This window comes from Pyrus communis, chromosome 6 (assembly GCF_963583255.1).
Source record: "Pyrus communis chromosome 6, drPyrComm1.1, whole genome shotgun sequence".
In the NCBI taxonomy this organism is placed as follows: Eukaryota; Viridiplantae; Streptophyta; class Magnoliopsida; order Rosales; family Rosaceae; genus Pyrus; species Pyrus communis.
Window position 1 is genome coordinate 29,469,081 of NC_084808.1, and position 13,734 is coordinate 29,482,814.

Below are 13,734 nucleotides of genomic sequence, written 5' to 3' on the forward strand. Positions count from 1 at the left end.
TATATTGATTTTTTTTTATAAAGATAATAAGATAAAAAATAATAATGATATAAAATATTAACGTGGTTTAACTGTAATTGCACAAGAAAAGATGAGAAAGTGTGGGAATTGGGAGGGCAAAGAAGGCCAAGTCCGTTGAAAATTATGAAATCGAAGACTCGGGGGTGAGTAAATTTTGGATCCCTTTCCCTTTTGAGTTTTGAGGTTTCACCACTCTACGGTTAAAAAGTTTAGCCTTTGAGCCGCCCAAGAGAAAGTAAAAACAAACATAAATTTAGAAAATGTTATTTATTTAGTTATAATTATTGGGTTCAATTGTGCCTGCAGATTAAGAATATACAAATCATAGAGAGGAGTGGAGTTCTGAGCTTCCTTCACGTGAAGCTTAGGCGGTAATAAAATTACGATTACAAGTAAATGTCCGCGAAACGATGTCGTGTTCCCAAGCCCCACAGTTTTGGTGTCTGCCCATTGATCAGTGCGCAGAGCTCGCCAATGGGGCTTTCTGCACCTTAAATGCTCCTCCTCCGCAGCTGGGAGTAGAGTAAATTAGAAGTGCTTTTTTTTTTTGAAGCGAAAGCCATTATTTTTTGTTTCAAGCTGTCGAATCAATCAATGGTACAGTTGCAGCATCAGCACAGTGATCGATCGAGTCAAAGGCAGAGACTGAGAAAGGAAAGTGAACTCAAAAGGTTCAAAACCTTTTCGCTTTCGAGATTCAAAAGGTTCCATATGTATACACACATTTCGGATTCTGATTTCTGATTTCCGAGTTGGGTTTTCTCAGTCAGCAAAATACAAGTTCAAAGATTGCATTTTTGAGATGTTGGCGGTCTGAAAAATCGATCCAATCCGCAGATTTTTAAAAATGGTTTCTCAAAAAGGTCGAATCTTTTTCTTATTGCTGCCATTGCTGTTCTGGGGTTTTCTGGGTTCGGCAGAAGCAGGAGATGCGGAGGCTCTGTTAACTCTGAAATCTACAATCGACCCTCAAAGCGTGCTGCCATGGCGGCAGGGAAGCAATGTGTGCGAGTGGGAAGGCGTGAAGGACTGCCTGCGAGGCAGAGTCACGAAGCTTGTGCTGGAATATTCGAACCTGACGGGGGTTCTGGATCACAAGATCTTGAACCGGCTCGACCAGCTGCGAGTCCTCAGCTTCAAGGGCAACTCCCTCTCCGGCCAAATCCCCGACCTCTCCGGCCTCCTCAACCTCAAATCCCTCTTCCTAAACGACAACAACTTCTCCGGCGTTTTCCCCTCTTCCATTTCCGACCTCCACCGCCTCAAAGTCGTCGTCCTCGCTGGAAACAAAATCTCCGGCGAAATCCCAATGTCACTGCTCAGGCTCCGCCGCCTCTACGTCCTGTACTTGCAGGACAACAAGTTCACCGGTCCCATTCCACCGCTCAACCAGACCTCCCTCCGGTTGTTCAACGTGTCGAATAACCAGCTATCCGGAGAAATTCCGGTGACCCCAACTCTGATTCTGTTCAATGCGTCGTCGTTTTTGGGGAACGTCTATGTCTGCGGGGTGCAACTTGACAAACCGTGCGGGGGCATTATCGCGTTTCCGCCGTCGGTCAGTCCCACCAGTCAACCGGGTCCAAAGTCAAAGTCAAAGCGCGGGAAACTGATTAAGATAATCGCAGGGAGCGTGGGCGGGTTCGCGGTGGTCGTAATCTGCTCGGTTCTGCTGTGGATGGTGTGCCGGAGGAGTCGCGGCGGTGGCGGGGAGGCGAGGAGGAGCAAAGGCGGGGTTGTGGGGGGTGCTGAGCTGGCAACTGACAGAGGAGGAGGATCAGGGGAGGGGCCCAGTGGCAAGGGAGCTAATAATGGTGGGTTTTCGTGGGAAGGTGAGGGGTTGGGGAGTTTGGTGTTCTGCGGAGCAGGGGATCAGCAGATGGGTTATCGTCTGGAGGATTTGCTCAAGGCGTCGGCGGAGACGCTGGGGAGGGGCACAATGGGAAGTACGTACAAGGCCGTGATGGAGTCCGGGTTTATCGTGACGGTGAAGCGGTTGAAGGACGCGATGTACCCGAGGATGGACGAGTTTAGGAGACACGTGGACTTGCTAGGGAAGCTGAGGCACCCACACCTGGTCCCACTGAGGGCCTACTTCCAGGCTAAGGAGGAACGCCTGCTCGTATACGATTATTTCCCCAATGGCAGCCTCTTTTCACTCATTCATGGTATGTCTTGTCGGTCCCCCCATCTCATCTACTCCCCTTATTCACCTGCTTTTTTATTTATTTCTTTCGTTTAATAATCACTATGGTTGTGTTTAGCTTGTAAAGTTTTCCGTACCAAAGTTTGAGATTAACTTCTGGTTAACATCATAAAATTTCCAAGTAGCTTGTGTTTAACGTGGAGTTGGGTGTGACTAAATTACAAGAAAAATTACAGTTGTCTAACCATTTTATTCGTTGAACACTTTTCATAAAATATAAGACCTATTCCATGTAAAGTTGCCCTATTCGGAAAACCCTACGTAAGCATCTCTATGATTGTCATACAAGCTTTCTAACTAGACATATTTAGTGATGTAAACTTTCTAACTAATGATTTTTAGAGGTCATTGATTATTGATTTAACGGTGGGTCATGTTGGATTTGTCATCTGAGCCTCCTGACCAACAAATTCAGACCCTTGAAATTTTATCCAACGGCTAAAGTTATTATAACTTTCAATGGAACCTCTTGTTTTTTAGCCGTTAGATCAAATTTCAAAAGTCCGGATTTATTGATCAGGAGACTCAGGTAGAAGGGATCCAGAGAGAATGCTTTCCGACGCTATGATCTAACGAATTAGTGGTGTGGGGTCACCCGCATCCGTAGGCGCCTGTAGGGTCCACCCCATGCAGGTTTCTGGGCTGGAAACCATGTTGGCCATCCTATAAACAAGACGTATTCATGAACCTAAAAAATTTGGTGCTTGTGTGTTGTTTCTGGTAGAGGAAATTTCAACCCTTTCCATTTCTATGAAACGTGAGCAGTGGCTGGGTTTTTAAAACAAATTCAAGCCCTTCAAATTCAACTCCTTGAATTGGGGTTGGACCCCACACACAAGTCTGCAGCCTGATTTGGGAATGTCTTCTTAGATCTCATAGCTAGGATTTCATCATTCCTGTGATCATCAATGAATGATCAACCGAAAGGTTACTCTTTTATGACCAAAAGGTCATTGGTTTGATTCTTGAAAACAATCTTTTTTTAAAGTAAGGATAAGACTGCGTACAATATATGTCCCCCTCTACCCTCACAAAGAAGAGAGCCTTGTTGACTCGGGATTGCTCTTTTATGTGATCATCAATGCATGATCTTGCTCGTCGACTACTTTTCTGCATTTAAGTTTGAATTTATCTCTTTTTCATGAGGCCAATATTCTGAAGAAAAAAAGGTTGATTTAGTGGGGCATGAGTCATTGTCAATCTTTCTGCATCAGTTCATCATTCTCCAAGAGATCTAGGTAAATAAAGACAAGATTATGTCAAAATTTTGTTCCCTGCCTTTAGGCTTTCAGACGGTAATTAATAATTGAACTCAATTATACAATAATAAATTTCAATCTTTGGAAAGGAGTTGGCCTGCTAATCAACCTTTCAATTTTGAGTATGACCTCAGCATGTTAGTGATGTCGCACCGGCTCAAATTCTCTGGTTATCGTGTCTGCACGTTGCACATTTGACCATTATTTTAAGAGATTCAACCGTGTAGCTGGAGATATATCGTTTTCTATCTATCTCTCTCGTCATGTAACTGTGTGCGTTGTTCCTTCGCTAATCTAGTTCATATCATTATATACTTGGCTTTTAGTTTGTTTTTGTCGCTTGTTCAACAAGTTTTCTTGAATGCTTCTTTAGACTAGTTGTAGTGGTGAAATACTCCAACTGTTTTACAGGTTCAAGAACTTCAGGAGGCGGGAAGCCGCTTCACTGGACGTCATGTCTTAAAATAGCTGAGGACTTGGCGAGTGGTGTTGTTTATATCCACCAGAACCCCAGCTTAACTCATGGAAACTTGAAATCCTCAAACGTCTTGTTAGGTTCCGATTTTGAATCCTGCTTGACGGATTATGGTCTCACGTTATTCCGAGATCCGAATTCACTCGAAGAACCTAGCGCAACCACTCTCTTTTATAGAGCACCAGAATGCCGCGACATCAGAAAACCATCCACCCAACCAGCCGATGTGTACAGCTTTGGCGTCCTCCTCCTGGAGCTCCTAACCGGAAAGACTCCCTTCCAAGACCTTGTCCAGGAACATGGTTCGGACATCCCTAGGTGGGTCCGCTCGGTGCGCGAAGAAGAGACAGAGTCAGGGGATGACCCTGCCTCGGGGAATGAGGCATCAGAGGAGAAGCTGCAGGCACTTCTTAACATAGCAATGGCTTGTGTTGCGCTATCACCGGATAACCGACCAGCGATGAGAGATGTTCTAAGGATGATAAGGGATGCTAGGGCGGAGGGTCACGTGTCTTCCAACAGCAGTGATCACTCGCCAGGGAGATGGTCGGATACCGTTCAGAGCCTGCCAAGAGAAGAACACTTGAGCATTTGATCATGAATGATTGGTAAAGTAATTAACGTGGCGGATTAAACTTAATCATGTATTCTGATTCTTTCGGGGTTGAACCGTGATTCTTGTACTACGCATTGTAAAGTGTCGCACTTGGTGTAAAAGTTCTGTGATTTAATTCTTGTTTCTTGTTTTTGCATATTGAAGAAAAATTTACATGAAATGCGTTTATCGCCACAGTGAGAGGTCAGCAGAGTTTTGTTATTGGTTGATGAGATTGAGAGTTGATACATTTATTTAGTGAAAATTGAAGATTTACCTGTTTGTGAAATTGCGTTATTTAATGCATGGTCATATTGACAGTCCCTACCAAATTACCTCCAACTGATGTATACATCTGGAATCTTTATTGTTTTTCCATGTGGGCCTATAAAGTAGGTGGGCCAAATGGGATAGGCTTTGAAAATGGGCCCTCTATTTGGGCCATGGGCTCGGCCCCCTAGATCACCACATTAATTGGTGTACCACTAAGGCACTAGGCAAAAGCAAAGACGTATGCAATTTGTGTAGCACAAAATTAAAGAGGAGACAAATTAATTGAAGCGACAACAGAAAAGCAGAAGGGGAAAAAAGGGTGAAAAAAGGGCAGGCTGTTTTGGTTTGCATGTATGCCGCGTGTGCATGGCAAAAGCCATTGGATTGACTGCTGTTGACATTTGAACCAATCGCCCCTCGTTGTGCTTACCAATGCATTCTTCCCAAAATTTGTTTCGGAGGAGTTCACATTATTTTTGTAACCCGTCTTTTTCAAGGATAAATTATATTTTCATATCTCATGTTTGTGATATATTTTAATTCCTTATAATAACTTCAAAACAGTCCACTTTCATACTTTAAGTACTATTTTATTTCAAAATAATACATCTGTTACATTTTTCATCCATTGATCCGTTAAGTACTAACGTGGCTGCCACATATATGCCACATGGCTACCAAATGTCTGCCACGTGGCAAAAATAATAATTTTTAAATTTTTTTTTAATAAACCTAAATCTTCTAAATATTAAAAAATAAAAAAACCTGAACCCCATTCCCTTTCTCCTTGCCTGTAACCCCCAACCCAAACCCTAAAGCCCATGTCTTCTCCGATCCACTCTTCTCTATTCACCTCCCCGACCCACTTCGTCTTCTCTACCCTAGCGCTACGTTCATGCCCCAACGGGCGAGAGATTTGAGTTGGTCAAATCTAAAGGTGGCGGGGTCGATGGTGCATACGAGCTTAGTGCGCCTGGTGGAACAGAATCCGTTCTCCCGAAGCTCAACTTCGGTGATGACATCGACCTCGATGGAGCTGGAGAAAGCATGGTTAGAGTGTGAAGGAGGGGATTGGAGCCCCGAGGAGGAAGTGTCGTCGGTAACGAGAACGGAAGGCTCGGGATCAGAGGAGGAGGCTCTGATAGAGGGCTTTGGGAAAGAAGGGGCGGTGGTTTTGGTGGTGGTGGTGATGACCGGCAATCGGCGATTAAAGTTGGAGAGGAAGGAGGAGTGGTGCTTTGAGATGGCGAGGTTGGACGTGGTGAGGAGATGTATGGACTGCGACATTGTGACTAGGGGTGAATGGCGGTGAACGGTCACAGAGGGAGAAGGTGGGGGTTTAAACGGGTTTAAGAGAGAGCTCTAGGAAGAGTTTCCAAAGCGAGGAAATGAAGGAGGGACAAAAACAGCTGGACTGATGGGTAGTAGGTCGGGGAGGCGAATAGGGAAGAGTGGATCGGAGAAGACATGGGATTTAGGGTTTGGGTAGAGGGTTGCAGGGAAGAGGAAAGGGAAGGGGGTTCAGGTTTTTTTTTTTTAATATTTAGAAGGTTTAGGTTTATTAAAAATAAACAAATTTAAAAATGCCACGTGGCAGACATTTGGCAGCCACGTGGTATATATGTGGCTGTGACATCCCACATCGCCAGGGGAGTGATCCTTAAATGTATATTCACATCTCTATCTAGCACGATGCCTTTTTTAATATTTAAAAGGTTTAGGTTTATTAAAAAATAAACAAATTTAAAAATGCCACGTGGCAGACATTTGGCAACCACGTGGTATATATGTGGCTGTGACTTCCCACATCGCTCAGGAAGTGATCCTTAAATGTATATTCACATCTCTATCTAGCACGATGCCTTTTGGGAGCTCACTGGCTTTGGGTTCCGTAGGAACTTTGAAGTTAAGCGAGAAGGAGGTTAGAGCAATCCCATGATGGGTGACCCACTGGGAAGTTGCTCGTGAGTTCCTAAAAACAAAACCGTGAGGGAATGGTAAGCCCAAAGCGGACAATATCGTGCTACGGTGGTGGAGCGGGCCTGGGAAATGATCCGCCCCGGGCAGGGATGTGACAATTTGGTATCAGAGCCTAACCCTGGTCGCGTGTGTGCCGACGAGGACGTCGGACCCCTAAGGGGGGTGGATTGTGACATCCCACATCGCCCATGAGAGTGATCCTTAAATGTATATTCCCATCCCTACCTAGCACGAGGCATTTTGGGAGCTCACTGGCTTCGGGTTCCGTAGGAACTCCGAAGTTAAGCGAGAAGGGGGCTAGAGCAATCCCATGATGGGTGACCCACTAGGAAATTGTTCGTGAGTTCCCAAAAACAAAACCGTGAGGGAATGGTAAGCCCAAAGCGGACAATATCGTGCTACGGTGGTGGAGTCGGCCCGGGAAGTAATCCGCCCCGGGCGGGGATGTGACAGTGGCAGCCACGTCAGCACGGATCAATGGATGAAAAATGTAATGGAGGTATTATTTTGAAATAAAATAGTACTTAAGGTATGAAAGTGAAAAAGATGTTGTAAAGAATTGAAATAGGCCCCAAACTTGAGGTATAAAAATGTAATTTACCCTTTTTTCAAATTATTTAGGGCTGATTTGGTATTGTTGTAATTTGAAAAAAAAAAATTCGCTTATGCTGTGCTGTGAGAATAAATTCATTTTTGCTGCTTCACGTTTTCAGTTTTTTTAACCAAAAACTGTGAAAATAAGTTGTTTTTAAGTGTTTACCAAACACTTTTTTTAGCTCAGCTTTTTTTGATACCCACTTTTTATAAAAGCACCTCAGTATCAAACCAGTACTTAATAGCCACAAATTGTTGAAGAAAAATTACAAACTTTTCAGTTTTCTTTTCCAAAATAGTCACTATAAACAACTGAATTTATCTATTTTAATTGAAAGTTTTAATCAAAATGTTTATTGTATCTCTAAAGCATATGTTAAATTTTAGATGAGGATGTTACTGTCATATTTGACATAAATATCTTTTCAATCGAAATGTTATGTGCTGACTGAACTTGAAGTGTTTGTGGTTAGGAGTTAAATTTACTTTTGATTAGTTTAATAGTGATACCCTTTTTTTACTAGTATTTTAATAAATAAAAAATTTGTTTCAAGAAATTATTTAATAAATATAACCATTCAAAGTTCTACGTTGATAAAAAAAAATATATTTCATAATTAAATTGGAGAAACATAAGACTTCAGATTTATCATACTGAGTTATCAATTATAATTCGTGCTAAAAATCCCATCAGTTTCAATTAGGTCATTTCTTCAAATAACGATTGTTTGCCAAACTGAGCAGAAATCGGTGAAAGCATTCAAACTTAATAGCGGAGTGGCGCACGTACATTCATGTTCCACTGCATATATGCTACATTATGTAACTAAATTATGTTATGCGGTAGTCCACTTGCTAGAAATAGACATAAAATATAAGCAATGTTTTTTAGCACTAGTGAGTCACACGATGATGATAAGAGAGAGATTGAAATGCCTATGACAAAACTGCTAACGGGTCTCATTTAAAATAAAAAAATTCAATAATGCATGAGGTGATTCCCGATTTCACATAAAATAATGAACAGAATAAGTGCGCGATGGATTGGGAAGTACTACCAAATCAGAATTATATACAATAACTGAAAATATATTATACATTAAGAAAAATATGAAGAAGACACTTTTAAAATATGATTATTTATGGACTCTTTGACACTGAAGAAAATTGAGATTTCACCATGAAATCAATTAGCATTATAAGGAGTAGCCTAACTACTTATAAGCACATGAATGGTATTTCCTCTCATTAATGTGAGAGTCATTCTTAACATACTTTTTTATAATATTAGCACGAGAATTGACGTTAAAGAGAGTCTTCTTAACATTTTCCTTAGATTAATTGACTGAAACAGCACTTGGATCGATAGGTTTCTTATGTTTTAGAGTGGCAAAATATAAAACAAATATGACTCGGACAATAAATAAATTAAAGAGAGGAGTCATTAATATTACGATTTAATGTAGGAAATTGTTATTGGTGCTTCAAAAATCTTATTCTACATTCTAAAATTTCTATATTTAGAAAGAAAAATACACTTGTGAGGAATATAAAATGAAAATTTTGAAATGTTAATAATACTTCTCTTAATATATTCTACACAATAATTTTGTATTTATTGCGCGGCTTAACCTAAATCTCCACCGGAAAGGTAGGCATAAAAGTATGCACGTATCAAAATTATGAGAGAAAAAAGATTAAACAAAGTGCAATAGCATATATATCGTCGCATCATTAAAATATGCCAATGTGCATGAGTTGATGTTTGGAGAGAGAGAGAGAAACCGAGGGCGATCTGGCGATACAAATCCTAGCTAATTTTCTCTCCGTTCCACCTACTACGCCCAGTCAGCCAGTGAGAAGGAGGCAGTACGTCTACAAATTTCAGTCTCAGAAGAGAAACACAGAGAGACGGAGGAGAGAGAGCGCTTTCCGACGGCGATCGGCGATCAGCTGCTCTGTTGATAAGTTGTTCTAAGTTAGAGGCAAACATTGATACATTGAGGAATATTGATCGAGGAGGAGGACGACGACGATCTCTCTGGGCCGCTCTGATTAATTTCTCCGAGAATTCAATCGAGAGAGATTTTGAGATGGAGGAGCAGACCGCACAGGTACTCTTCTTCTCGATTCTTCTACTCTTTCCAATTATACACTTTCCTTCAAAAAAAATTCATTTAAAACTGGAAATTTGTTATGACTCGGTGTTTACGTTCGTACGTGGAGCTTATTGTTCTATGACTTAAGTCTCGGTTTACAGATATAATGTTGAAATTTTCCTCTGCCTTAATTTCCAAATTGTTTTCATTTATATATCGATTTTATTCAAATTACAGATACAATTAAGATGAACTGATAATCTCCATGTTTTAATTCTTTTTGTAATTTTCTAGTTTTTATGTTCTCTCTTCTTGTTGGACTCCAATATTTGTCGTAATCGAACTTGTTCATTCTAATTACTAATTACTAATTCGATTTAAAAACCGGTTAACCATCCATAAATTCCAGTTTCACTTTCACTTCTGAATGCATTTTCAGATGCGGTGAAGTCGTATTTCTTTTAACTTATAAATGAATACTGACATCCAAATCAAGCAACAGTGTTACATGATATATCAGAAAATAACCTTATTGCAACATGACATTAATGGTACTGAAGTGACACGTTATATGTTGTCTTTTTGTGCATTTGCTGCTGTACATCAACTCTGTAGCTCTTGGATGTCTACGTTATTGGAAATTTGAATTTCTTAAAACTTAAAAAACCAAACTGCGCTGACTAGCAAAGAGTATCTCAAATGTTTGTAATTAAAATTTGTTATTAGCATCTAATCTGTAATTAATCACCTTCCTGGTTCATGCAATGAAGAACTCTGCAGAATATTGGTAAGTACAGCTATCTAACAAATTGTAAATATAAAAACAAATTGTAAATATACATATACATATACACACATATATATATATATTTTATATAAAGGTTGATAGCAATTATTGAAGCCACAAGTCATCAACTTCCACCATGCTAACTGACAAGCTTCATTCAACTCACGGACTCAATAGTTCTTGGTATATGCATGAACATTTATGCTTTTTAAATGGGACTCTTGTGAAAGTGACTTAAAATAACTACAATTATTTTTGGTGAAGATGTTTTGGAAACCAATCTTCAGTAAAAATGCAAGTTAATCATGGAGAATCACTGAAGTGTTTTTGAAACTCAAAAATATTTTCTCTAAAAACACTTTCAGTTAGTTTAAATATACTTCTAAACGAGCCATTAACAAACTATTTAATTTTGCTTTTGCCTTGGAGTATCATATACATTTTCACTTAATACGAGCAAACAACTAAACAGGCATATCAGAAACGCAGTAGGTTGTCTGCCATCGTAAAAATATACCCCATTATTATAAGTAATTTTTGGGATTTTTAGGTGCATGTGGTTCCATGATTGCCTATTAGTTTTATTAATTCAAAAGATTATTAATTAAGCTTAATTAGCATGAGTAATTTTTGTATAGTTTTTCTTGCCTCGGGTTCGTCACATCACATGGGAGACCATGGGAGTGGTCCAAGAATTAGATAAAAATTAGGAGTAGGAAATTTGTATTCATCCAATTTCATTTGGCTCTGTATTTAGTCCTAATAATTTGTTTTCTTTTATCAACTTGTTTAAGTTTGCCACTTAGTACTACGATCTAGTGATATTCTTATTCATTTGTAAGTGAGAGGTCTTAGTTCGATTCTCATCAAAAGCGAGTTTGAACTACATTATTGCTAGTCTATAGTGAAGCTAAGCCCCACCCCATCCCTTTTAGTATAAATAATATGTTTGTTCAACAAATAAAATAAAAATCAGGGCAAGTTTATTTGGAACTGGCTACGTACTACATAGGTGTCATATTTAATAAAGAAAATATAAATAATACCCCAATAATGTTACTCTTCTGACATTGCCTAGCTCACTGCTTTAGTGTTTGTCTGTTGTTTCTCAGGTACTTGTAATCCTTCCTTGGTGGCCAAATGCCACATCTTTCTAGCAACTGTCAGTCAACAACAAAAGAAAAGATGAAATTACCGTCTAGATATATAAATGATAAAAATCTTTTAAGCAATTGGTATTAACTTATCTGCAGATGCATTATCAATCATGCTCGAAGTAAACAAGTTTTCGAGCTCCATGTTATTGATCTGCATCCTGTTATTCCTGCCCAAATTCGAGCAGTGTCCGTAGACTATTGGACCTTGTATGGGATTGTGAATGTCTGTTGTTAAAAGTTGTCGATAAAATTTGTATCGATGCATTGTACGTAGGTCACTGATTATATCTCATCGACAGATTATTTATGCATCCATTAATGCACTGATATTATTTATTCAATTCAACGACAGACTGATACAACTGCTTCAGATAGAACTCATACCGTCGTGTTGGATATTGAGAGCCTTACACAACTCTCAGATAGAAGCTCCGGAAGCCCCAAAATGACAGTAAGTAGCAGTGTCGTTGTTGTCAATCTTGAAAGTACTCCTCACATGGCATGCACACAAATTAATCAGCAAACTTTCTCATGCTTTTCTATTACACTATTTTTTTTTACTGTAGAGAGCACTCTCAAGAAAATGGTCTTATCGAGCAGAGAGATTGATTACTACTGACGAGGAGGACACGGATGAGCCACCAAAGAAACTTCTAGTGAAAGGTATAATATAGTCATCTAGCTAGCTTTCTATGAAGTTTCAAAGGGTAGTTTGCAATCTTACTGAAAAGTTAATGTCATCTTTTACTCTAATGGGTTGGTGTCAACATTCAACATCATCGATCACCTTGGCATAGATTGCAATTTGAACTTTATCTATGTTATCCTTGATAGTGAACTCTCAGTCGGAGCCGTTGAAGCAGTCATTGATCACCGCAAAATCTATTGGGTCAAGCTCAACTGCGCTTACAGGCACTAATCGGTTTATGGCCATCAACCCTCGGAAGATCCTTTTTATATTTGCAACTGTGTAAGCCCTCGATTTCTTTCTTCAATAAATATGAATCCTCTACCATGTCTTTTTATATGTACTACTCTGGTAACAAATACGAGCGAAGAGATTTACGTGAAGTGATTGTTGGCTTCTTCTTCTTGATCAGGTCCAGTATGGGTACATTAATCCTCATATACTTCACACTGGCTATCAATAGAACAGTTTGACAGACCATGGATGGAATGGGGCTAGCGTAGCATAGACGGGCACATGATCAAATCAAAGCGTATTCACTCTCTCCGATTTTAATTTGCTTGGTAGCTGTGCTGCTGGGGATAACTACTCCATTCATGAATCCTCCATGCTGCAGTCTCAGTCTTTGTCTAACGGTTGATCTCTCTTCTCTTCTCACTCTGCCAGTTGAGATCAAATACATATAATTGTTAAATGATCCAGCGTTTTCAGCTGCACCAACTCTGTCAGTTGGTGTCAGCGCAGCTACTTGATTGAGTTACCGTCTCGTCCGGTTAATTTTTTGTGCTGCTTCTTGCTTCCAAAGCAACCCTGTTCTATGCATCAAAAATCCACCAGGGACTTACCCCCGTGGTTTTTTTTATTTTATTTTTTTTAACTCAAGGTTAACGTGCATGTAGTTGATTAGGGTGTTTTTACACCACTTCAAATTAAGCATCAAATAGCAGGCTTTTAGGCACCTCTCCGAAATAATCGTTGTACTATCGACATTCAGTTTTGTACCGAATGCTTAGTTACGTCTTGAGAAATATAGATTATTATCGTTGCATGTTGACGTGCATTATAGTTATAGGAATGGGCTGCACAAATTTGAGGGGATGAGGAATTTAAATTCAGAAAGTAACTACTAAATATTTGCTTATGCACGTTACGTCTTGTGTTCAATTTTCATTGAGGCTTTAGCTCAATTTTGTTTTTCAATTTTCACTACATATTCCCGCAAAATTATTAGTTGACAGTACATTGGCCTTTTACATTTTTAGTGGGCCGGTCCAGATTCCTTAACAAGAGCTTTGGATCTTGTTTTTTTTTTTAATTTTTTTAATTATTATGAAAATGGTCTTAGGCCCGTTTTAAAAACATTCTGGGTGTTTTGGTTGGATTTGTAGAGATTGACTTTATAGAACGAGTTTATTGTTATGTGATTTTCGGTATTGCAATATATAAGTTTTAATACATAATATTATTGGACGGGATGTTATGTTGACAATAAATTAGTTCTATATAAGTTGCTATCACAATAAATTAGTTCTATGTAAGTTGCTTAGGGATAGGAAGTGAAAACAAACCGTTTATTATTTGCATTCAATGGTTGAATTAT

General features: G+C 39.5%; 2 protein-coding genes across 2 annotated transcripts; both read left to right on the forward strand.

Moving 5' to 3' along the window:
• Window positions 1-727: 727 nt before the first annotated feature.
• Window positions 728-4,792, forward strand: LOC137738226 (inactive leucine-rich repeat receptor-like serine/threonine-protein kinase At1g60630). The gene is made up of 2 exons (XM_068477859.1): window positions 728-2,189; window positions 3,898-4,792. Exons 1-2 carry the CDS (start codon window positions 869-871, stop codon window positions 4,554-4,556), a joined length of 1,980 nt encoding a protein of 659 aa, XP_068333960.1. The 5' UTR covers window positions 728-868; the 3' UTR covers window positions 4,557-4,792.
• Window positions 4,793-9,136: 4,344 nt separating this feature from the next.
• LOC137738343 (uncharacterized) lies at window positions 9,137-13,176 on the forward strand. The gene is made up of 5 exons (XM_068477981.1): window positions 9,137-9,517; window positions 11,799-11,897; window positions 12,013-12,109; window positions 12,281-12,416; window positions 12,547-13,176. The coding sequence occupies exons 1-5, from the start codon at window positions 9,497-9,499 to the stop codon at window positions 12,605-12,607; spliced, it is 414 nt and encodes a 137-aa protein (XP_068334082.1). The 5' UTR covers window positions 9,137-9,496; the 3' UTR covers window positions 12,608-13,176.
• Window positions 13,177-13,734: the final 558 nt, after the last annotated feature.

What these genes read in the sequence shown, in the direction of transcription:
- LOC137738226 (XM_068477859.1), top strand. Translation starts at nt 869, where the DNA reads ATGGTTTCTCAAAAAGGTCGAATCTTTTTCTTATTGCTGCCATTGCTG. An exon ending in CCTCTTTTCACTCATTCATG is followed by an intron (nt 2,190 to 3,897) that starts GTATGTCTTGTC and finishes ACTGTTTTACAG; the next exon opens with GTTCAAGAACTTCAGGAGGC.
- LOC137738343 (XM_068477981.1), top strand. Translation starts at nt 9,497, where the DNA reads ATGGAGGAGCAGACCGCACAG. An exon ending in CCGGAAGCCCCAAAATGACA is followed by an intron (nt 11,898 to 12,012) that starts GTAAGTAGCAGT and finishes TTTTTACTGTAG; the next exon opens with AGAGCACTCTCAAGAAAATG. An exon ending in CTTTTTATATTTGCAACTGT is followed by an intron (nt 12,417 to 12,546) that starts GTAAGCCCTCGA and finishes CTTCTTGATCAG; the next exon opens with GTCCAGTATGGGTACATTAA.